This window comes from Amyelois transitella, chromosome Z, assembly GCF_032362555.1.
Source record: "Amyelois transitella isolate CPQ chromosome Z, ilAmyTran1.1, whole genome shotgun sequence".
NCBI classification, from domain to species: Eukaryota; Metazoa; Arthropoda; class Insecta; order Lepidoptera; family Pyralidae; genus Amyelois; species Amyelois transitella.
Window position 1 is genome coordinate 5,110,924 of NC_083535.1, and position 26,051 is coordinate 5,136,974.

Consider the following 26,051-nt stretch of genomic DNA (forward strand, 5'->3'; position numbering starts at 1 on the left):
AACCGTTCACATGTACTTTTTTTCTGTTTTTTGTTTGAGGGGGTAATTCAGATAACTACATAGAGCGACTCAAGTCCGACCAGAGTAGTGAGGGATGAATTGTTGTCGGCCTCTATAATTCCATGGCAATGAGGCGCGATGAATGTACGTGTGAAACCTAATGATTTGTAAAATAATTATGCGAGTGTCAAAAACATTAAGTACACGTATTTTAATTCGTACATTTCTAAATTACATGCATATTCCCGGGAGCGACACCCGCCTAATCTGCGCATCTTTAATATCAGATGAACCTAACCTGATAACATACATACATACATAAAATCACGCCTCTTTCCTGGAGGGGTAGGCAGAGACTACCTCTTTACACTTGCCACGATCTCTGCATACTTCCTAACCTGATAAAGCTTAACAAATTCATTTTAATAATTCTAAAACGATATTTCGGTCATTGTTAGAGTATCCTTTATCATTCAAATTTAAAAACGTACATAAAATACATCTTTTTACTGGAGACTATATCTTTGCACTTGCCACGATCTCTGTATACTTCTTTTGTTTTGTCATTATTCTTTTGTTGGTACGTATAAAATGTGCTCGGGCCCATGGGGACCCGGTCATCTGGGAGGCGTTCATGGGGCCGAAGCCAACATGAAGTGGCCCTTTGGTACCTTTTGTTCTAAAGTGTGGCTGCAGCTATGGAGACCTGTCCCTTGATGAACCATTGGAAACGGACCAACGGACAGCCCTCCACAGCTGCCAAACTATTGCCAGTGTGTTGTGGATTTGATTACTGGGCTATGGAGTGAGATTCGGACATCTGCCTCGAAAATCTCTCACTTAATTTTGATTAGGCAGATGGTGACTCGCTGCTCATTGGCTATATAACAGCCCGTGGGCACCCTAAATAAGGCCAGGGTGCAACACGTTAAAAGCAGCTATAGGATGCCGAGAGGTGCGGCCCCGGTTTCACGAGCACGAGGTGTGACCCCGTGCTGGTTTCCCCGCTATTACGCCATTACGTGCAATACACTTCCACCCTGGAGCATAGGATCTGCTCTTGCGACTCCACTCTGGCCGGCCGGCTAAGGCAAGCCAGAGGCGGGGCAAGTGTTACTGTGTGTATGGCGCATGTCTGTATGTTCCCCAGGAGGTAGGGTCCGTGGTGTCGCCACTCACCAACGGCTTCGCCACAAGCCGCCTCGCAGAGACTGACTGCACTGGGAAAGAAACCCTTTCACAGAGGGCGATGGGGTCGCCACGTCCCGCCCCCGTCACGCCTTCATATTATTGTATTATTATTATCTTATTAGACCAAAACGTCCCCGATTTGATCAAGGTACAAAAAATTTATACATTATCATAATTACGGCGTACCGGCCTCAACTAATCCATCGACGCTCTACTTTAGTTACCTAAATAAGGTCCAATGTGCCCACATGTTACAAAGGCAATATGTCTCGACCCACGCTTGCAATTATTGTGAACAATAGAATTTGACGAGAGATTTGGCAATAGGCCGTCAGTGGCGCGCCCCGGGCAGCCTGCGGCACCTGTCACTACGCTTGTTAAACCGAGATTGATGCGGCTCCGGTCTTTCGACACACCATTAGCAGGTTTATATACATATACTTAGAGAGTGTAGTTTAATTTAATGAATATAAGGAAATTATCTCATTTGTCACTACATGGTTGGTAACGTTAGAGCGTCGGTCATCTGACGGTTAAGATGCCGTCCGAAATTAAGGTTAAAATAGGACGTAGGCGATAGACTTTTTTCACATTAATAAAATCCCATATACATATACCGACAGATGTACAATAATAAAATTTCTATTTCCGCTTTGTAGCATCCGTTATAACATCGGTTAATTTTTAAGGAAAACCTTTATTTCTTAATTAATAAATTGGTTGAGTTGCTTTATACTCTAACTTTTTACGTTTGTTATTCATTTTACAATTTTGCTTCAACAGGAAATACATTACAAAATAGAGTATGTTACAGTCCGTCATATTGTAAGTGCTATGTAATAAGTGAGATAGACATAGTATAACTATTTATTTCCGAAGTGAGGCGTTTCCCGGTTGCTGCGTTTTGCTTTTCGCTTCAACTTGGACGCGGCGGGGCTCGTGAGTGAAACGGACGTATTTCCCATGGAGTGTTATTATATAAAACCGTTTGACAACAGTGGCTGCCTGTTGCGCCTCTTGCAATAAGCGGGAGGAGCGGGGGAGTGGGTGTGTCGTGCAGTCTTCAGCTACTAAAGTAAACCCCGTAGGGTTGCGCCTCGAAAAGCTTGAAATAGTCATGTAAATTAACACTCTTGTGCTTATAATATGGTTCTGAATTCGTCTTTCATCTTTTTATTTTAATCGTCGGGATAACAATATGATCTTTCCATTTAGATTGCAATATGCCGTTTTTTAAATACCTAGCTTCAAACATTACCGAAAATTGTAAAAATAACAAAATCTTATCCAAACGGAACTCTTATGAGGTACAATTAAATTAAACCGTTCGTTCTATTTTTGTAAGTTGTTTAACGCAAAACAACTAAAATAAAATCTGGCAGCCCTACTGGTGCGGGCCTCGCGTTCCGTGGGCGTCAGTTTCGCGCTCTCGCGGCCGCCAGTGTCCGTCCGCGCCGCGTTCGCGCGCACCCGAACGCATCCCCGGACAAGTGGTGCATCGGCCCGCCTCCCGACACATCCTGCGAGACCTGCAAGCCTTCACCGCCACAATAATTCCGACTTCCGACTCGGTTGCACGGACTGCACTCTGCATCCGGTCCTCATCCTTCACTTTAAAATGTTAGCTTTCAATTTTAAAAATGCTCCCAAAATTTCGTTTCGCTAACAATATGTTCTAAATTAATGAAACTCTTTCTGCCGCTTCACGGTCGGTTACATTCAAAATGATCGAGGATATAACTTAAAACAATGAGTCGTTTAACCGTCACTGACGAAGACTCGGGGAGAGACAGCCTTAGCCCATCGCCGGGGGCAGGCTCGTCGAACGGGTCCGATGCCCCGGCCGAGCCCCGCAGATCCCGTGCCACACGACAGGAGAAAGACTTAGCGCTACAGCCTCTATATGTAGCCCAAAAGTTGGCTCCGTCACCAACTCGCTTCGGCTCCGTCTGTGGCAGATACTTTCGAAGAAACAAAACTAGGACTAGTCCCCCCGGTATGTTGCATGGTCCAGAAAATTTAGCAAATATATTTTTTTTTTGCTTTGGATTTAGAACAATTAGTTGCTTTTCATCGTGGTAGCTTAATGTTTTTTTGATAGGAGTTTGTATTAAAAAATATATATTTAAATAGGTAGAAATATAGGAGCAGAACCAATTGCGGAAAAATATCTTTATTATAATTTTTTTAACTTTGTACGGTAAAAAAGGAAAACTTATTCCTTTCTTGTTTTGCTCGGCACCTCGTTTATATCAAGGTTTTTAGATAATAACACAGTTAAATCACAGAAGACTTTATTAGCATGAATCAAATTTATCCAAACCTTCATATGCCAATATGCCTATCGAAAATTATGCAATATTCTGCTCAGAAACTATAAGATCGTGAACAGACAGTGTCATAATTGATATGGTATCATGATTATGCTTTGCGAATATTTAGATGTGTATCTAGCCGATAATTACGCTCTGATTTTTTTCGAAACGATTTAATATAAGAAGAGTGGGACCTTTTGGATCAGAAGGTGTCCGTCCAACTCATAAACTTTCGTCCTTTCTAATTTCTTCGTCTAAAGTCAACCAAGTTTTATTTTGCTCTTCTCGTGTGTATTATTCCTAATTAAATTGGTCTGAATGAAGAATATGATTGTCATATTCAAGAAAAGTTATTCAATGCCTGCCGTAACTACGCAACTACATATTTTAGTTGATAATTTGCATCTACTTCGGGATTTGGCTGTTCGTTGGATTAAAATATTCTTATTGAAAGTTATGTTCTCGTAAGATAATTTCTGAAATTTTTTGGATAATGTAACTTTGACGCTTTTTTGTGAGGGTTTAATAACCTGTTTATAATGATGCTAAACTTATTCCCGAAGCCCCTCTCTCTCTCGTGGAGTTTTTGTGCTGCAGTGTAGTTTGTTTCGATGCTTCTTCACATGCGCTTTGAAAGCGGTAGTAGTTATAATTATCTTTAAGCGATGAGACGTCAATCAGTGATACCTTGTATCCAACTTTCAAAATAAATCTATTCTGTGTAATCACCTTTTTAGTTCTTCCCCTTAATTGTATGAAATATCACCAAAATCAGTCTGAGTAGTTTTTGAGTTTCTTCGTTTCAAACAAAAAAAAATATATTTTTTCTTTGTTATAATAATTTACATGGATAGGGAATTTTTTTCGATTAATTAAACTCTAGACCGTCTTAATCTAGAAACGAGCCCATTACTACTGCGTCACACAAATGGACATCTGGGTGATTTGGTTGTATATATTAGGTAAGTATATTGGCTTAATACATTATTGAGTAGGTCTAGATATCAGTAATCCCAGTGATAGGGCTACATCGGGTGAACTCCAAGTAGATCACGGCTTATTGGATTGTCTCGTCCGGTGTAAGGGTCCATTATCGTATTCTAAATACATAAAGGAGGACACTGACTGACTAATTAACTGAAATATTAATGACTAAAATGAAAGCCTTGAACTTGAAGTTTGGCATATACATATATTCCTTATGAGAATTAACGGAAATTTGCGAGGTTTTACCTTTCACACGAGCGAAGCTGCGGTCGTACTCTAGTTACGTTTAATTCTTATTAATGTTGCAGTCAGATGTCTGTCATATTGCATAATAATTAAATATAAGCTAATTAACCTTCCAAAATTACTGCTTAAACAGGAACCTAATTGGATAGAATTCTGCAATTAGCTTAATTTAAAGTAAACACTTTGGAATGCCCGGGGAACTCCGCGATGCATTAATTTAACTAAATAGGTATACAAATTATCGAAAAGCACAAAGTTCGTTTATTTAGTCTTGAGTATGAAATAAATACTTCTAAGGCCAGGCGCCTTTTTTACGGGTTTTGGTATCAAATACATTTAAGACAAGGCTTTTAATAAAAACAGAAAATTTGCTTAGGAGCTATGACTAAATACAAATATAGACATACCAATAGATATAAATATGATTGTATAAATAACACCCCTCTTTTCGGTCGAAGGTTAACCTTTTCAATCGTCTATCGATATGCATTGTTCGATTTGAATACATATTTATCTCCGATATGAGTTGTTCGTCGACTAATTGGCTCGCGGTTGGCACGTCGAATGTTGAATTTGTTCAGTTATCACATGCCGCACACCAATATGGGTTAATGGTCTTAGGGCGTCCCTTGATAGGCTCAAGGATAACTTTGATTGGAACAAAATAAACATCAAAATGAACGGGTATATTAGAGTAACGTTCGGTGCCCAAGTTGTTCATGATTTATTTACGATGGCATTCGATTCGCATGCTGTAACTGTCCAATATACGTGCGCGCGCACCGTGCCATATATGAAATTGAATGGGCTGGCACGGGCCTGGCTTAGCAATGCTAGTGCCAGTGGCTAGTGGGCAGTGAGTGCGCGTTTGTTTCAATCATTGTGATGTGATGCTCTCATAAATGGATAAGGCCAATGGTAAGGGACATACAACATTAGAAATCAGTATTTTTTACGAATGTCAAATTTTCACTTCGAATGATGGTCTACGACTATGATAAGAGTGCTGGTCATTTTTATTTATTTACGTAGACATAGTTGCAATCTTTCTGCCAAATTAACCTGGCCATGGCCCGGCGTTACTTTTCAATCATTCGTTCAGCAGCAAATCCCAAGCGATAAATTTTCAAATGAAGTTTTCTTTCAAACAATATTTGTAAAATAAATTTTCACCACTCAGTTAAGTACTCCACTTCACTGAAGGTAGCTCTTAAATATTATGAAGAAATTAACTGTTACACTTTCTTTGATGGTTTCTTTTTTATAATCTGATGCAGTTAAGTGTCAAAATCCTTTCAAAATTTTTATAAATGAAGCCGTAAAATGATGCAGTTATGCGGGTCTTTGATGCGGTCGTAAATTTACGCCGGCGTAGTTACCTTACAGTTTACGAGGGTCGTGGCAGTAAAGTGGCAAATACTGAGCGGCCAATTACACAGTACATAACTCAATGTACAATGTTTTTGCGGTTTTTTATTTACTCAACTTTGATCCAACACTTGACCGGAAATAAGCGGGCTATCTGATCAGACACTTTAGGGTTGTTAATATAGTATTCAAGTAAACCCAGTCGTGATATCTTCATTTTGGTGTGGGACGGCTATGTTGAAGCTATTACATCAAAATTGTCTATATCTCTATACCACAAGAAATTCAATACCCAGCCTAGTATAATAATAAATCTCGATATATTTTTGTATAAAACCCCAATAAGAGCCATTCATCCGCTGATACATAAAAATACGTATAATATCCAAGTAACGCGGATAACTGGATATTATTCCTGCTTTGACTAGTCTTGTATGTTATTATCCCGTTTTCGGGCTGTAGGTTTATCTGAGGGTTTATCGGCGCGGTGCAACTACTACGCCTTTGATCGTATTACATCGACAACCGTACGTGTCATCGAGATTCGAGGATACTGAAAAAGTCGGAAGAATATTCTTTTTAATTTTGATTTAACGATGCCCATTCGAAGCTTATAAAAAGTTGATTTATAAAATGCAATCTTATTTCTGCTTTATAATCTAGATAAAATATCAATAAATTTGAATTCTAATTCTTTACGCTTAAAAAGACGCAAGATGAGGGAAAGCATTATAAACGTAATAAAGGTTAATTTAAGAGTATATTACTGAAATAGAAATGTGAGTGATACCGCCATGTGTGTAGTTTTCAGCACTCCTATACACAACAATGTCTGCGGTAGGATCAGAGTTGAGAGTCAAGAGGATCAGAGACCCGCGAACCAAAATGGCTTTAGATAATATGTCGTTATATTAAGTCTAATGATCGATGAAAATCTCCTTTTATCTAAGGGACTTCAAGCTTCTAAACGATTTAATTAAAACGCCAAAAAAGTCGCAAGCAATCTGAAATTTGTCGGGAAGAATTTATATTGACTAGGTATAAAATGGAACATCAATTTTTGTTTGTCATCAATGTAAGCTGCTTAATTGTTTTTGTAAAATAGTTGTGTAAAATGAAACAAATTAATGGGCAATAATCTATACGTATGATAAAACAGTAAAAATATTTTGTCTGTACATTTAGTGTTTTTGACTGAAATGGATAGAGGGACACTTAGAATAAATATTAGAAAGCAAAAATATTTTTTTGTATTTCTTGTCTGTCTGTTCTGTATGTATGATCACCATTATCTCCGAAAGAACTGGACGGATTTACTAAAAACTTTCACCAATTGCTTTGTTTTAACTCAGAAAAACATTTAAAATTCACTTAAAAAAAGTTATCGACATTTGAATGAACTCAAGGCATGAGTTTGCCTGTTAAAAGTATAATCGTCCTTACATCTTTACTTGTGGTTCCATATTGTGACGTGTGCTTCACACACAAACACATCTATTCTCTATCTCCGTTCTTAAGTCAATGACTAAGTATGTTTTGAAACTATTTTCAGGCTATCTTCGAAAATATATGTAGGATATACTAAAAAAAATTTATTTTACAGGTAGACTTAGAGTCTGGATGTTAGTCTGTAGCCGATGTATTCCATTTCTCGCAAACATTCAATTTCCGCGCCTGATCGGAAAGTTCGACTTATTTTATAATTTTCGGAACGAAATCAACTGAAAGGTAGCGGTAGCTTCCCCCGTCAAACGAGTACGGCTTGAAAACTATCGCGGCAGGTTGTAAATTAAGAAATTAACAGAGAATTCTATATATATATTTATTTTTAAGTTTTTAAATGAACTAGGATTGTTGCGGTATATCACACTCTTATTGCTGCCCTTCAACAACGGCAGTCAAAACAATATCACCTTTAGAATTGCTATTAACTAAGGTTTCAAATACTTAGATAAGCCCAGAACTAACAGAAAACATCCAGACGGCTGCCGGGCACGTCAAAACATCCAAACCCACTAATAAGCTTGATATACAGCGCGCCTGTTATTTGTGAGATCTGTGTAAACACACACTGTGGCACACAGCTAACAGCGGCTACAGAAAAGATAGCTTTGTCATAATATACAACAATTCATGGCTATCCCTAAGGAGATTGAAATATTTAAAAACAGACAAGCTTTTGCGAGTATCATATGCACATTTTAAATTCTTATACTTCACTGCATATTATAACCGCCGCCGCATGTTTTCTTGCGAGACATTACGGGCTGAATATTCTTATAATGCTTTTTACCAAAAACTAGGAAGGTGACTGAGTGAATTTTATATAAATTTAATCAGGCTCACACGAACATCGGGGATATCATCACCGCTCCGCCGCATGGTTCAACATCAAATCAGTTCCACTTCTTATATAACTAGAAGTAGTAGTAAAAAATCTAAGAACGCTATTTCTCATCATAAAGTACTACAATCGCGCCGACCGCGCCGGCGCCGGCGTTTATTTTAGAATTTATATTATTTTAATCCGCGAGAAGTGTGTCATATTTTCGTGTATCACTCCATCTTTACTGGTGTAACGGGCCGCGCTTGCGAAACTATTGTACCTGTTTGTTTTAGTTCTATTGCGTACTATGTCCACCGTCATATACGCTTTTAGACGCACGTATATTTTTTCAATGTGCCGTGTGGTTCCCGGCACCAACAGAAAAAAGAATAGGACCACTCCATCTCTCTCCCATGGATGTCGTAAAAGGCGACTAAGGGGTAGGCTTATAAACTTGGGATTCTTCTTTTAGGCGATGGGCTAGCAACCTGTCACTATTTGAACCTAAATTCTATCATTACCCCAAATAGCTGAACGTGGCCTATCAGTCTTTTCAAGACTGTTGGCTCTGTCTACCCCGCAAGTGATATAGACGTGATTATATATATATGTGTGTATATTTTTTCAAGCCTGTGGATACTGACTATAAAAAATAGTATTAAAATGTTTTTGCGATTCAAAGCACCACACACCTTAACATAGCATAGATAAATTGGTATTCTTTTGTCTTTACAAAATCATTAATTGTTTAAAGAATCTTTCTCTGGGTTACCGGGTCGTTTACCATCAGTGTAAACAAACTGTCCCAAGACACGAGTATGTTTGCGCTCGACCTATATTTTTATTTACCGGGTTGTGTAGTGATTGTACACATAACTCCTCGCTGCTGATGGTCGGCCATGCGTCACGTTGCCAGCTGCAACGAGATGCAACATGCGGACTCGTATGAATGAAAGAGATTGAAATAACTCGCACATGTGCTCCTGAGTCGCGGGACGAGGAACGATTTCACACGCTTTTGTTCATTATTCATTAGGGTTACAGCTTTCATTTAAACAATTATTATTTTAGGATAATCGAAACTTCAATTCGATTTATACAATGGATTCGAAAAGCAAAAACGAATAATTGGTCTCAAATTCGACTAGGTCTTGAAACTTTTACCATATGTAATTATCTTAAAATGGATACCTTAAAAACCTTTAATTATGTTTATCTGAATTTTCGCGCACCATGTGAAATAAGGTTTACGACGTTAAATTCTTCCTCGTCGATGAACTCCTTTATTGAGAAAGTGCAGCATCATATTGTTTGCGCGTACTCGTAATTATTCTTTGACGCGGAACTTCTTTGACTTCGCCGAATAATGAAGCGCACCTTAATTAAATTTTAGGTGCAGTTGTTTTTCATAGAACATGTAATAAACTTGACTTTCAGTAGTAAGTAGTTGTATTGTGGTAGCGTATGTTTTGACGGGCCTCCGCCGGCAGAAATGTTTTGTTTTTTGTTCAACATCAAAGTCCGCAAACAACCGTTAGCGCGAATCACACATAATGTTGCCGATGTTCGCCACTTCGAATAAACAAACAATAATAATATACTATGCTTACACTTTTATAAACATTTTCTACAGACATTTTTAGGAAGTCTAGCGCGTATTTCGGGCGGTTACGTCAGCGGGAATAATTAAACGATCTTTGTTTCAAGTACGTTTATTTAAATGATTCAATATATGGGTTAGCGTGTTCTTGTCCCATTTCTTTTTTTTTAATATAAGAGCGATACGGTAGGCAATGTATTTTATATACTGCTTTTCATGTGTTCCGATTTTTGCAGTGAAGTAGAAATTTTCATATCAAAGCTCTATAAATCAGACCGATTTAGTCAAATGTAATCGAACTTCTTTTTAGCGACGCTATTCTCGTGCGCCAAAACACTCTTTCAGACGACGAATTTTGCAGAAATCTCCCTCGGGTCAGTAAATTGAGTTCTACGTTGTACTGAAATATTTAGCATTGTACCGAGGAGGTATGTGAATGAATACTAATGGTGTAAATATAAACAAGATCAGATAGTGATAGTGGGGAGTTCGAATTGGATAAGGACATGCGGTTGAGGAGGATAATGCGGATGCCGATTGCGCATGCATGATGGTAGAATGTGCGTGTATTGCTTCTCGAATTTCTAGTATTGAAAAAAGAAAGAAAATATTTTGTACCAACATCTGAAGACCTTTCTTACTACTTACGAGTTTGTATGCTACGAACTCGATTGTATTGAACTTGCCATTATATTGTTAAAAGGCATAATCCAGCCGTCGAGTTTAAAGCTGAGATTTGGCAAATGCAGATGCGATACAAGAACCGGCATGACGTAACGACTTAGGAATGCAACCTTAACATTACTGAAGATTAAATATAGTGTGCTGTTGTTGCGATCAGATAATGAGATGTTCGGCAAAACGCGGGCCCTGGACACATAGTACCTATTGTATTCATTGCTGTATTTTCTATATCTTGAAGTCGCAACGTGTCATTTAAAATATTTTTCAAGTGTATTATTATAATGGAAACTACTTATTACGGTCTTTGACCAGAAATCTTCGAATTACTCACTCAAAGAGAGGTTTCTTTTCTTAAAATCAATCTTGTTGGCCCGTAATATAAACCAATAAGGATTAACATTGAATACACTGCGATCAAACTGAAGGGAATGGTTTGGTTTTTTTAAACAGGTTTGTAAACCCCGGGATAACCTTATTTTCGGAACATTAGTGAATGAGGTTTTTTAATTCATATCCTGGCATCATTACAAATTCAAATGAAATGAAATGGTTGTTTACACAATTACGTCTACGTCGGTTTGTTTGTTTGTTGCTTACATAACAAAGCTATTATTGCCCTTTTATTAGTTCACGTGTTGACAAAATTTGATCGTCTATCAGATACCAATAGGAGAACGAAAATAATGAATTATTATTTATTTCAAAAATTCAGCCCAGAAAGTATGAAATGTTGTCTATTCTGAATTTCTATTAAACAGCGACGCATACATTCAATGATCACAATCCCGGGACATTGTTAGTTGGGATTTCAATCACTGGATGAGCGATGAATGTAAGACATGTTCATTCACTGTTTTTTCTTTTATTTTTATGTCTGCATATCCATCAATTTATAAACCAGATGAGAGCCGATTTTCGGTATTCTGTCTTTGTTCTGAAAACATAATTTATATCAGTTGCTACCATATCGGGAACGACACTGTTTCATTTTGCAATATTTTATAAATTATTTTTATGTTTGCATCTCGTTGCTGCATCCAAGTTGCTGAATGGATGGGAAATTACATTTTTTTTTTATTTTTTATTCATCGAGAAAAAGCAGCCCACCGTTTAAAGACGTTTGCCGGAAAATTTTACCCTCAATTCAGAACATAAAGTTTTTGGTCCCTAAACTTTGTATGCTCTTAGAAATTTTATTATTAATAATAATGTTACAAGATTTTTTTCGAAATATTTTGTACACAGAAAACCTTTTACAGAAAACTAAAATAATTAGGCTTAAAATGTACAGAAAATAGCGTTCGGGCAACGAAATATAAACTAACATAATTAAAAACGTTTTCTGCGCAGTCAACGTCACCCTACTTGGTCTTTTAGCTAAATGTGAAAATACCTATTCCTCGTTTTTGGAATCTCGCAAATTCATTTAACACCTAAATTCATGATTAGTACTTATTTACCTAAATATGATATACAAAAAGGAACGTACAGCGGTCCATTATTGCAATATACGCATATGAAGACATTTATTTTCTACATGAATTGTATCAAATTGTTACCGTATTTCACCACCGGCGCCTCCCAATTAGCTTATTTATGCTGTTCCCATCCGGCTCGATCGCGGCCCGCAAATTGTGGCTAAATTTAACATCTTTGAGTGGCCCGTGTATTACCGCACGCAGAAGACATTACTACTACAAATCAAAGAGAGTATGAAGTAAAATTTATTATAGTATAGATTATTGAGGATTGCGTAGTTGTCACTCACAATACGCAGTTGTTTTACTGATGTGGGCAACTACGTAGACCTAAATTGCACGTGACCTGACACGCACTTTAACTTTTTTCATGTTTATATTATGCAAATTTTTTTTAACCTTCTGAATAATTTTACAAGTCAGTAATTGTTAAGAAGTCTTTAAGCGCCGACTGTAACGTCCGAGGAGAATTTTTAAACACTTTCCCGATTCTTATTTGCGTTGAGAGATGTAAAAATCGGATCCTAAAAATTTATTCAGTTAAAAATATCTTACACAGCCGCACGAAATCGTTCGTTTTAATAATAGAAAAAGCTTTTTCTATTTATAATTTAGCCACGGTATTCAAGTTTCGTATGACCATACCTATTGATAAAATCAAGACTCATTATTGGTCAAACCTGCCAAGCGCAAGTCCAAGCCACACATGAAGGGCTCCGTTTAGTTGTTTAGTTCATATTTAATGCATCCCATATCTGATAAACTTCGGTTTGAAGTTTACAATGAAGATTAAAATTGTATGTCGACAATATTTCCATTATCGTTCAGTGAATAGTTTACAAATCTATAATATACGAGTATATTAAACAACAGGTAAATTTTTTAAAGCGACGCTCGCTTTATGAATTATGATGATATTAATACTTTCATAACAATGGCTTAAGTTGTAGACTAACCGCTGGTTCCATGAAATACCTTCTGAGTTTCTAGATCATCTAGAAGACACGCGCGTCTGAAGTGGCACTTTTCTTTTATCATTACGGAATCAAGAACACTTTTATGCAAAGCTTCAAGAGTTGAAATGGTTCCTTACTAGAAACGCGCCTAGGTTGCGGGCGCAGGTCTTAACCTAAGTTCCCGTTAAGGAAAATAAATATTGTTTTGGAGTAGCAATACTAGCACTACAATCTTTACCCGCTTCACTAATGGGGCAATGAGATGGCACGTCTCCCGGCGTAATGCCGATCGTCTTCCGGATACGTCACATACATCTGTCGCTCGACTATTTTTTATCATTATATTTTTATCTTTTCATCTGGTGTTACGCTAAAATAGAATAATAATTTTGCTGTTTATTTCCATGCTTGTCTGTAGGGCATTAAGTGTTAGTGAGCTTTGCCTTTCGTTTCACTTTCATCGTATTGGATGATGAAAGCTAAGACGAACGAATCACAATTAATTCGGCGATATCCTGGCATAAGGTCAGGTCAGGAGTACCCTAAGGCAACAAGTTTGCCTTCAGAAAGCAAGGAAAGGGTATGAAGTGAAAGATATATGTAGGGTTCGTGAAAAGTGGAAAGATATAGTCTCTATCTATCCTTTCGGGAATGAGGCATGATTGCGGCAGGTGAGAGTAGATCTGTAAAGACAGTGGAAGTAACGTGCGCGTAACATTGTCGAATCCGCGCACGTGAGGTTAAACCGATGCGGCCCTTGTGAAGAGATCCGTCACACTTACAAGCAATAGAAAGCATAGCCTCTCACTCTATTTGTTGTCCAACTTTTGTTATTAAAATAACTTGCAAACTACCATGTCGAGAAACAAATTGAGAACTGTCGTGTAATTTCTAGGTCAGTTCTAAAAAAGGTCTGAGATGATGGTAAAAATCATAAAAAAGAATTTGGGTACTTTTTATATTTTCCCTCGTGATTAGTTGAGAATTGTGCTGAATTGTAAATGAAGTGAATTAAAGGCCAAAGGCTGAGCACATGTGTCTCATTTACATAGGTAGGCAGTGCCGCCGCCCGGCCGTGAAACAAAACCGCATTTAGCGGGCTGAGCGCCGGCAGAGACAATGAGAGGCTTGCGGTCGCGTGCTGGCTCCGAACCATGCAATGGACTATTATAGTTCAATAAATTACTATTTGCCAAAATGAAAAGCTTTTCTGACTTTTAGATTAACGATTGGTATTAACGTACCTTGATAAACTTTTTTCGGTCATCTTGTATGCCTATAAATAACAACAGTATTATGTAAAAAAAACAATTGATTGCTCATTGTTGCAAATAACATATTATGTGCATAATTTTTCGGGATAGACAGAGCAAGTTAGTCTCAAAAAGACTAGAAAGCCACGTGCAGCTGAATGGTTAATGATGGCTCATTGTTAATGATATAAATGAGCGTTTCTTGTAACTGTAATATGAAAATTTTCATACAGAACATATCTAGGTTTCCTATAAATTACGTATCTGATGAAGAGATGCCCGTTGATCGATTCGTGCCGAGAGTGAAACGCCTGCCTTACGGACCACTGACTACACCCACCACTCAGCTCCATTCCGCCATCCGAGCAGCATCTTCAAATAACATATAAATACGTTGATTTTCCATAAACAGAAAAAATAGATTTTGTTCAATTCAATTCAATCAGATATTTTTTTTTACTTATAGTGACGTTGCAAACAGTGTACAATCTTTTATTTATCTAGAAAACTGTGCGATCCTCACTTTCAATCAGAAAGCAAACCGAAAAAATATATACAAATTAAATAAAATTTTGTGGAAATTGTTTTGAAGCAGAGGTAGTCGCAGTTGAGAAGCGTGGGCCGGCACGCGTGTAAGTCAATGTCAAGAACGCAAGATAAAATTTTATTAGTTTACCAACAAAAACGCGACAGGTGGCTGTTCCGGCGAACCGCTACTAACTTGCGGTTTGAAGGAAAAATCAATTACTGTTTTTGCCATTAGAGCTACGCCTTTTCTATGTCAAACTTCGAAGTTCTATCCATTTTCTTGCAGTGAATAAGTCATCGATAATGGAATTTTCAAGATTTGAGCACTTAATAATTTTAAAACAAGTGAAGTGATAAGTAGGAAAAGTAATAGAAATGTGAAACTGATCAAAGTTTTAAGTGATAATGTTGGTCGTGTCTTGGTAATTGAATTTAATGAAATAAGTTAAAGTTCCGACCAAATAGTGTCTTTTCTAACTTTAATTTAAAAAAAATCTGAAGTCTCGAAAGATTAGGAACACAATATACTGAGAATAGTGCACTTGCCGTATGTTTCTGTGCTCTTGGTGTTACCGGGCTCTGCTGCTATTGGCAGGTAAATGTAGCATAATCATTACCCTTTGTACCCACATTACTTTCTTTTCTACTTAGGTTTCCCCTCCTTTTTTACTAGAATTTTGGTATTCTGACGCATAATAATATCATAAGAAAATAAATGTTAGATCATTTGGTGTAAATCTGTAGCTGTAAAAAACTTTATGGTTTTCCAAAGATGTGGTGATGTTAGGAAAGCAACCCCTCTGTTATTGCATGTAAAGTATATAATTAATTTAATTAATTATTCACTGTAATATACAGAAGAAGAGAACGAACGAACAGAAGATTGGGGAAATCACTGAGAAGACATAAGGTCATCAATCTTAAAAAGAAAAACCAACTATGTACACTAGAGTAACTCTATGATTTACTGGTCTAGTGTTTTATTAATGAGCCACATTGTACTCCTGTGTCCCCTTAGATACCATTAATTTATTCTGCGCCCGCGTTGTCGCCGCGAATGGTTCCTTAGCATTGCTTCCTAGCAAGCATAGTCGTACATTAAGATACTAATTACTCTACAAGACTAGTGACAACCGGCGACTTTATTGAATTTTAATGAGTGATCTCACTGAATTGAGGCTGATAAAGAATGAAACACCAACCCCTTTACAAGAAATTTGAATAATATGCCAAAAAAAAAATTTAAATGTACCCAATGTAATAGTTTTCATACATCCTTTTTATTATCCTTTGATTCATCACGAATGTTCCTTTGATATTGTCTCATTCATCTTATAGCTTTTCATTCACAATAAACTACAATTGTTTATAATATAAACTAATAACAATAGTTCGTCGCCATCCTCATTAACATATGTATAGGCGAATAGACGTAGAATGGGAAACAGAACCAAAACTATGTAATTAGGGAAGAGGGGAGTACATTCCGGACGAGCCTAGTTGGGGTTGGGAATCTAATTATATCCATTCATAACATTTCTGCGGTTGAACACTGGGAACTCCGTATTGAAACACAATTTATTTTGGTCTGTTATTGTGGATTGTTGAAACAAATTGATAGCACCTTCCTTCCTCTTTTATTATCAGGTATTTCCCTCCATCTTATCAAAGCTTATTTTGAATAATCTGGCATTCTTAGTTAGGTTTTAGAAACCAAAATTGATTGGCACTGCAAACCCACAGAACTGCTTAATCATACACAAATACCAGTAAAAATCTATTATATAAAGAAATAAGGGTGACTGACTCATCAACGCCCAGTCTTAACAATAGAAGCTACAAAATTTTAAATTCTGGACATCAGCTTTATGTTACCACGTAGTGCTGAGATAAGAAAGGTTTTTTAGAAATTTAACTCTTAAAGGTGTCAAAATTAATTCTTGTCTGATTTACTTAAAATTTGGCACGAATGCTTTTTGACAAAGAATAATCCATTTAAATTGACGGATCCATAAATATAACATGCAAGTTTATCAAATAACATTTTGGTTTCACTACCTATGTAACTTCATTACGCTATGTATACTCGTTTTTTAGAATGTTATTATTTTCGGTTGTTATAAATATTATTTCGAATGATTGCAAGCTTACACTTGATAATTTGTCATATGATCACCTCATTAATACAGATTTCATTTTTAAACGATGTTTTGCAATTATTATTTTGGTCTGTTATTTACAGTAGCAGTTCTTATCACACTGTAACAATAAAAATTATTATATGTTAAAAGAAATCTAACCTTGAAAGTGGCTCACGTACGTACATATTTATGCTTTAACACTTTGTCAAAGTAACTTTTGATGTATGTGAATGTAAGCCTACTTAAAAAGTTTCCCGAGACGTATTAGAAGTACATTGAGAGTTGCTATCGACATGACGCCTGCCAACTTGCGATTATGTTTTGTATAATACAGATTCGCGATCGAAAACGACGTAGTGTGTTTATTTAGAACTTCGTTCAGCTTTAAGCTTTTATTTACACAACCGAAGTGGGTCGTAATGAGAAAAGGCCTAAATAGGGAGACGAGTCCTAAATAAGTATTATTGATATTTATATAACTGAGTAAACTAGAAAGCTAATTGTTTCGTGCAAAAATGCAACCAAAGATCAGTAATAAGTGGCAAAACACTCACCTTGTTTACCAAAACTTTTTGTTTTGCTGTAATATTAATACTTAACTCATTTTTTTATTCTGGACACTATTACAATTTGGACATTTGTATTTTAACCATATAGTTTTCTATTGGCGCCGGCAACTACACGGCACAAAAAATAATAGGATCACTCCATCTCCTTCTCATGGTTTTCCTAAAAGGCAACTAAAGGATAGGCTTACCTATATACTTGATATTCATTTTTAGGCGATGGGCTAGCAAGCTATTTAAATCTCAATTCTATCATTAAGCCAAACAGCAGAACGTGGCCTTTCTCGCGTTTTGAAGACGACGTCTTTTGAAGACTGTTGGCTCTGTCTACCCCTCAACTCACATAGACGTGATTATATGTTATGATAATGTAACCCATCTTTTTTATTAAGCCATGCACTGAATGTGGCCTGATCTTTTCGAGACTGTTTGTTTGAGACTTCCTATAAGTAAGGGATAGGTAAAGACGTGTCAACAACTTCATTGACAATACTTGTGTCCTATTCTTTGACGAGGGAAAGTAAAGAATTACTGAATGGTCTTATTTAGATCCTTTATCAATTCACCCATTAAGAGAGAGTTTTAACTCTTCTATGCAGGCTTTTTCTAGGCTACTTTGAATCAAACTTGGAAATGCATAGTTGGCTGGCTTGAATTTTGCCGTTTATTCTTGCAAACTTGCTAAGGCTTAAAAATGAGAAAAATTATGAGATTTTGTCAAGAATTTGCGTTTCGGGAATTTCTCTTTAAAAACAATAAATAATTTTACAAATTTCATTTATCTCCCACCTTGCTTTAATTAATATTTAACTCTCATGCTATTATGCATATTCGAAGCGAATGAGATTTTAAATTAATTAAAATTCAATCCCGGATAGGATAAGGTCCAAGAGAATTTTCAATTTTGCAAATGCAAGAAGCGTCGAAGAGAGATTATTATTTTAATATTAATTTTATTTTTACAGAAGCATCCAATTCTGACCCCGGAGGAACAGTGAGTGCAGCCAGCCCAGGCAAGCAGCGGCGTGGGTTTAGTGGGTGAGTCAATCAGTCGTTATTATTGGACGATCGTCATTAACACTTACTATTGGTACGGTATATTCAATGATAGATTTACAACTTTGAATACTTAATTTTAAATTTTGTAGATAATGTAGACATACATAAGTTTTATCATCCTTAGGCGACCTTAAGCGCCTCTTTAATGGGATATTATCATAGATTTATTGGATGTTATCTAATTAAAAAATATAAAATGCGCCCTCGAATAAGTACTTATACTCGTTGTAGTGCACAATAATCACGAGATGAACATAATTTTGCGGTAACCTAAACAAATAATGGCTCCATTAATGATTCTCCTCATTTCATGTGAAAAATACTTTCTTCCTTTCAATAGGTGTACATACGGATTGTATTTGCCTGGAGTACGAGGTTTACAAAATAAGTAAAACCACAAAGTTTGTATACGCAAATAACTTATATCAGTTTCACAGTTTCCTCCCGTTTTATGTTTTATGTTTAAGTAGCATGATATTGTTTTCTACAAACTCCCAAGTTCTGGCTAAGAAAACATACTCCATTGCAGCCACGGCGATCAGCCCGAAGCAGTAATTCAACGCTTTACAAAAGCAGCGCTCGAACATAAAAGACTATTATTTAGTTGGTTTAGTTCAGTTAGTAGTTTAGTATATAGTCTTATCGTTTCCTGTAAATACTTGAGACAATGAGCGTAATAGTCTGACAGTTTTTAAAGTAATGAGTGTAATAGCTGTGTTATTAATGAAGTTTATTTAAAAATATTGTTTTAGAATTTTAGGCGCCAATTTCTCCTTAAATATTTTTATCTCTTTTAGTAATGATGCGGTGAGCTAACTTTCTTGCAGTGTTTCAAATTTTATGTAATGTTTTTGACCTGAACCAATCCTTTCGATTGGGTTTCGCTGTCCGGTTATTTTCTGAAGCTTTAGAAATAAGGCTGAATGGACCATATTTAATTAACGAAACGTTTCAATTTGCCGAACGTAATTGTTTCTTCGCGTTCAATTTGATCTTTTATGAAATTTAAATCATCTAGATCGAACTAGGATACGAAAAATTTTTTTCAACAACTAGGAACTAAGTATATTCTATTTGTTTTTAAATTATAATACTGTTACTTAGTATTTGTAACTATATTGTTCATAAGAACATTATAAAATAACTATCCTTTTTTATCAGCCACTCAAGTTTTCAGTTTGGCTAAATTGTGCTAAAATTTTTATTTTTGCAATAAAGTAAAATAAGTGCGCTCTTCAATCGAAGATCCCGCTTATTTGCTCAGTTTCAAAAGTGTTAGTTATGTCATTCAGATTTGTCCCCTTTGACGTTGTTCGTGGGGCCAATCTGGCGGTTTAGCGCTCAATTAAATGCTACGTTTTGTGCATTCCCAGCAGCCAATTCACTTTGTGCAATTTGTTTCGAAGCTTTGTATTTAGACTTCGTTCCCCCTTTTAATGGTCCCTAGTCAGTATTTTTTAGACTCATTTTTTTGAAATCGTAGTCACAAGTATCATACGTAGTACTATTTATTTGATATCTGTCTATCGCCTGCAACCAATCTCATCAGGTTCCCCTTTTGATATGTTAGGTTAAGCGTCAGGTTGCAAATTTAGCTTTCTGATCATGGTCTCTGGTCATAGACCTCTTGGCATGTTGGGGGCAGTCCCGAAAAACAACCAAAAATATGACAAAAACGCCAGGGTTTTGAAGTTGTGTTGGAATGGATGGAATTGTTTCGTAATGCTCTAATCTTATCAGTTCTCCGGTATTTCATCAGTTTATCTTGAGGTGGAGATAAGTAAATCTTTCAATATTGTAGTCATACTTATCATTCAAATGTTGCGAATAAACTATTTTAGTGTATTTCGCAAAATATGGACTGAAACAAGAATTAAAGACTGAAGGTCTTACCATGAACTAATTTTTTGTATAAAACTAAGTGGTAGGTAGCGGAAGTTTAACTTATCTTACACTTTATTATCACATAATTATATCACACTAGACTATCCCCGCAGGTCCACCCGCGTAAAAATAAATATCTCGTCTATTTCATCGTATCAATTCTTCTGACCGTTCTCACTTTCCCTTCATTTCTTGATATCTATCCTTCATATAACTAGCATTAACATATTATTATCCGGTTTCTAGAAATATCAGGCTGCAAAATTTATGTCACTACATATTTTTGCAGAACCCTCGCTGTAAAAGTCGTACAAAACTTTCAATCAATGTCCATATACATTTCGAAGTCTACGGTAAAACAACAACGCGTCACACCCAAAATAGAGCCTCGAGGATTTCCTTCAGAAAACAAAGCGTTATCTGTGGCCTGATTGTTGGCATTGCCTCATTAGTACGATGAAGGTAGGGTTGCCAGCTATTTGATACATATAATGGAACGGACGTTTTGCTCCCATGACATACTGAGTTACGGTTGTTTTATGTGATGACTAGCAGTTAACCACAATTCCACCCGAGTAAAGAAGACTTATCTTCCCGTTTTTCCCGCTCCTGTGGGAATTTCAAGAAAAAGGTCTTTTCTATCTCTGTGCCAAATTACGTGAAAATCTGTCCAATAGTTTTTAATTTTTTACTTAAACGAAATTATAAAAACAGTAATCTTTTCAATTAAAGTAATGAATTTGGAAGGATATATCACTACTTCTCATCAATATTTCAAGAAAATAATTTACATCTAGATACTGATGAAATCGATAGATTTATGAACATGAATACTGAAAGGATTTTAGTAGCGCAGGTCAATATTGCTAAAGTTCTTTGTGGCATTACAATCACTCATTACGCACTTTCTGTATTTTACCAACATGTTTGACGTGGTGATTTAAAACTGTTTGCATCATAAAATAAACTTGCACCACAACAATTACATGTAACTTGGCTTTAAATAGTTTTTAAAGTTTGTCAGACTATCTATAGATACCGATTGAAAGGCCCACGCCGGACTCTTCTAGAGAGAGGTAAGGATGTATTGGGATAAACGCCGGAACAAGTCAAATTGTCTATTTCAAAATACTATTTCGAAATGTAGTCGCACTGTATCCAGTAAACACTATTCTGGCAACCCTAAGCGAAGGTGTACATTGTTGTACACGGCGCTCGCGGCAGTCTGCGCGTGCGACCGCCTCGCGACGCTATGCAGCGACAGCGACAAGGCGTGGCTGCGCGGGCGCATTGCTGCGTTCGGTTCTTCAGGTCCGTGTGTATTCTCTAGTGTTACTAGTACGGAATCTCATAAGCATTTATTTTGTGTTAGTAATAGTGAATGACAAAGATTTTTTTACGAAATAAATAGTAATTAGCTTGTCCGATTAATTAAATACCGTTAATTACGATTATTATCAAATTATTATTTACTTATCTTAGTTCACGTAGAACTTTAGGAAAGAGGAATGTATTTTTGGTGAGGCACTCGTGTTATTCGACACATTTCTGGACGTGTTATGCAGTGTTCATGTGGTTATTTGGGAAAGTTGTGACGTGTGATGATATCACTGAGTGTTATGAAGTGAGTAAAGAAAAGTGTTGCGTAAAAAGTTGGTGATGATAACGTTACTAAAAACGTGTTACTTAATTGTGTTAAGAGAAATGTTATTAATTTTTAGGTGACACATTTGAAGTTTAAACCACATTTGATGATAACAATGTTATCTAACTACAACGCCAACACTACTTGTACTACTTGTCTCAAAATCAAAAAGATTTGTCACATAATCGTATTCTGATAACTGATTGTAAACTGTTATAGATAATTCAGGACTAAGACATGAAAGGCGTCACCAGCAATGTGTTGTTACAGTTTTTATGTGGATTTCATAAGCCAAAAGATATCCAGAATGAATGATATCATGAAGGCTAATAACATTAACAAATCAGTTCGTAGTATCTAATTAATTTATATTAAGTCTTACGTGGACAACAGACTTTAAAACACACTCATTTAGGAATAAAAGAGATACATAAAAAATCTTCATTAATGTAGTCATTCCATAATACCCTGTCAAGCCTTGAGGTCTCAATTTTGCTTCATTACAAAAGAATCCTTTTATTTTTGTAGCCCCTACGCTCTATCTATCTGTAAAAGATAAAAGAGCTGAAACAGTGTCTAAATGCAAATAAGCTAAAGCAATAAAGGCCCACTGTAAACAAGGGTCCACAAAGTAGCGTTATTTCTATGAAAGATGCATGCCTGCCTGCAGCCGTTGATTATGTGCATGCACGAGTCTCGATCACTGACGGTTTAGGCATGCAGTCCACCGTAATAATGAATAGAAAAAGCTTTGATCATTCCTTTCAATAATTTGGCATAGGTATGTTTTGCCACTTTCATTTTCAGTTCTTGCGATTATTGTAAAGTGTATTACTTAATTCAAGATCATCCTCAAGATAATGGCGAAATAAATATCGTATTCTCTCTGCCTTGTGACCCCAGCCTAAGACGGCCATAGTCCCGTGCCCAGTGAACTTTGTATGCGGCGCCTGCCTCACTAGCTGCCCTTAAGCCTTCGTTATTACTATGCCGCCTCTGATCGACTATAGTACTCTTTGGAAATCATTCTTCAGTAATTTAGAGGCATGGAAATATAAATGTTGTACTTTAAATTCTCGACGATTATTATTATATTATTTTCAATTTTAGATTTATTTAGTCTAATGATTCATAGTTAAAACCATAATTTCTACTCATTTCTTATCTAGTGTTTGGTAATGACTGGAAACAGGCATGCATGCGTTCAAGATATCATCGTATTCTGAATATTATTTTTTTTTTCGTAGGGCCCATTTTATTTATAAAAAAAATACTTTAGTTGATTGTTATTCATCGCAAACTTTAACTGAAAATACGCGTGCGAATTAGATGTTAGTTTATTCCACAACGTAAGTCTATTCACAAGATTATAACTGTAAATTTAGTACCTATTTTCTCCATTGACCATCAGGGCTGACACCTTAAAATCGTCTCAATTAGTAAAAGTACTAATTTGCAGTCACAATATCATATACTATAAAAATAAAAACTAAACTTTTAAAATGTTTCTGTCGTTTAGTCCACGAGGCGGTATTTTATTCATAATACATACCTACACCATTTAATCATACCTCTTTTTACACAAAATACAAATTGATAGCAAAATTGGCGGACTTAATGCTAGAAGCATTATTTACCAGTCAACCAGCCTCTTATTCCGGAAAGTAGGGTGTACATATGACAGATAGGCACAATAGACAACGTCATTTCAAATATGAATACTTCGCTTCATTCACATTATCTCTATTACTTAATCGTAGTTCAAGTAAAAATCTGAACATACATTCATATGGTCACGTCTATATCCCTTGCGGGGTAGACAGGGCCAACAGTCTTGGAAAGACTGAATGGCCACGTTCAGCTATTTGACTTAATGATGGAATTGAGATTCGAATAGTGACAGGTTGCTAGCCCATCGCCTAAAAAAATCCCAAGTTTGTAAGCCTATCCCTTAGTCGCCTTTTACGACATCCATGGAAAAGAGATGGAGTGGTCCTATTCTCTTTGTATTGGAGCCGGAAACCACACGGCAATATCTGAAAGAGATGTGAATACTCAAAATTACATTCGAATTTCCTATGTTTAACTTTATTAACTACATATGTCCTTAGCACAAGTGTTGTATGTTTAAATGTTTGAACGTCTATCGGAAACTGTTCGCTTGTTATATCCGGTCTGAACTATTTTTCATATACTACAGTAAATTTTTTAGCACTTAGGAAGATTTTAGTTTTTCATTTGTTTTTGTGAAGTCGCCTATCGATGGATTTTACCAATAAAAAATATAGGCTATCTGACATTAATTAAGTAAAAATTTGAATATTGCAGAAACTAAATACGCTGGTGCATACTTAAGTACAAAATATTCAGTGGCCTTGTTCATTTGTGTCTTCAATCTTCATGTTCTGTTTAGATATCATTAAATGCGTTGTTTATATTTTCTTTGGTAAACTTGATGACTGTGTCAAGATCATCATCTTATCTGTTTGTCTAGTAAACTTTCATTAACTAATGAAACTTACAATATTTAAGAAGTAGTAGACTAGCGACTCAAGTGCGACCTATTTGTTTTTATGAAGTCCGCTATTGGTTCTAAAGGGCCATAATTTGCTTTATTCGTGAGATTGCAATCTAGTAACCGTAATGAGTTAATTTTTCTTTAAAATATTTAATTCTAATAGATGAAGTTAAATAATTAAATTTTAAGTTAAGAATATCTCACTCACATAATTTTAAAATCTTTCAATAATCCATTTCAAAGAAATTTATCTGTCAACCTTTGGGTCTGCCCATTGTACGTTTATAAATTGTGTTTTTATATTGAAGTTTTGAGTAAACAGCTTGTTACCTGTGTATGACAATAGCGAAAACACGACGACAACTGCTTCAAACTTTAGTTTCATGAGGAAAATACATCTAGCATATGTCAACATTAGCTCTCATTTCTCTTAATTAATCTTCTTTACCATAAAGGTATTTGTTATTTATGTGTAACCAAGGATTTACATTCTTATAAGTTACCCTTAAGAGTGAATTGTCGATTCATTTGTTAATAACGCAAAAACCCATTAAAGTAAAAGTTTTAGGAATATTATCATTAAATAGCTATCTAATTATAATGTTCCCTGTATACAAATGGCTCTTGTTTACTCCTGTTAAATAAAAATACATTTGTGGATGTTCCATATTTATCGGAGATAGATATGTGCAATTGAATTGAAACAAGATTGCAACCGGCTCAGTCTCGAGTGCTCGCTCGACGGCGCTTCAGCTGCGCCTGGACATTCGGAAATAAGTTGCCATTAGTTGTCCACAGTTTTTCATTTTCTTGCGATTAGAGAATTTATTACTTTAAAAATATTGTCTCGAAAATTGTGCTTGAGTATGTTGGAATGACCTACTACAACGACACTTCTAATCTTACCCGTGATCAATATTCTGCCAGAATAAGTTATACAACGCTTCTTTTTTCACGATTTTGCTTGAGCAAAATAAAATCTTGATTTCATGCTACTAATGTTTTGAACCTTAATAAAGTTTTCTCATATTTATACTGATTACGCTCTGTAATCTTAGATACCAATCCTTGCCGAATGATTATTGGCTTCTTTAGACTGTTATCTGATAAAACTCGCCCGCGATTTGCATGGTGTTCAGTTGTGTCAGTGAAGTGATTGTGATGTGTCAATTATGTGGAATCAAGTTGTTCACGTGAAGTAAGTTTATAGTTTGGAAAATACTTCATCTTGAGAAAATCTCTTGTGTCACTGTACCTACGCACACTATGTTCCTACCGTTTGTAGATGCAAGCCGGGGTCTAGTAG

The 26,051-nt window shown here is 36.1% G+C and overlaps 1 protein-coding gene across 5 annotated transcripts in view; it reads left to right on the forward strand.

The window, feature by feature from the left end:
* Window positions 1–26,051, forward strand: part of LOC106133875 (kalirin) — a 149,516-nt gene that overhangs the window by 91,491 nt on the left and 31,974 nt on the right. For all 5 annotated transcript variants that reach the window (XM_060953913.1, XM_060953915.1, XM_060953914.1 and 2 more), the window contains exon 31: window positions 18,605–18,677. In XM_060953913.1, the coding sequence (XP_060809896.1) occupies window positions 18,605–18,677 (73 nt within the window). The remainder of the gene's footprint in view (window positions 1–18,604; window positions 18,678–26,051) is intronic.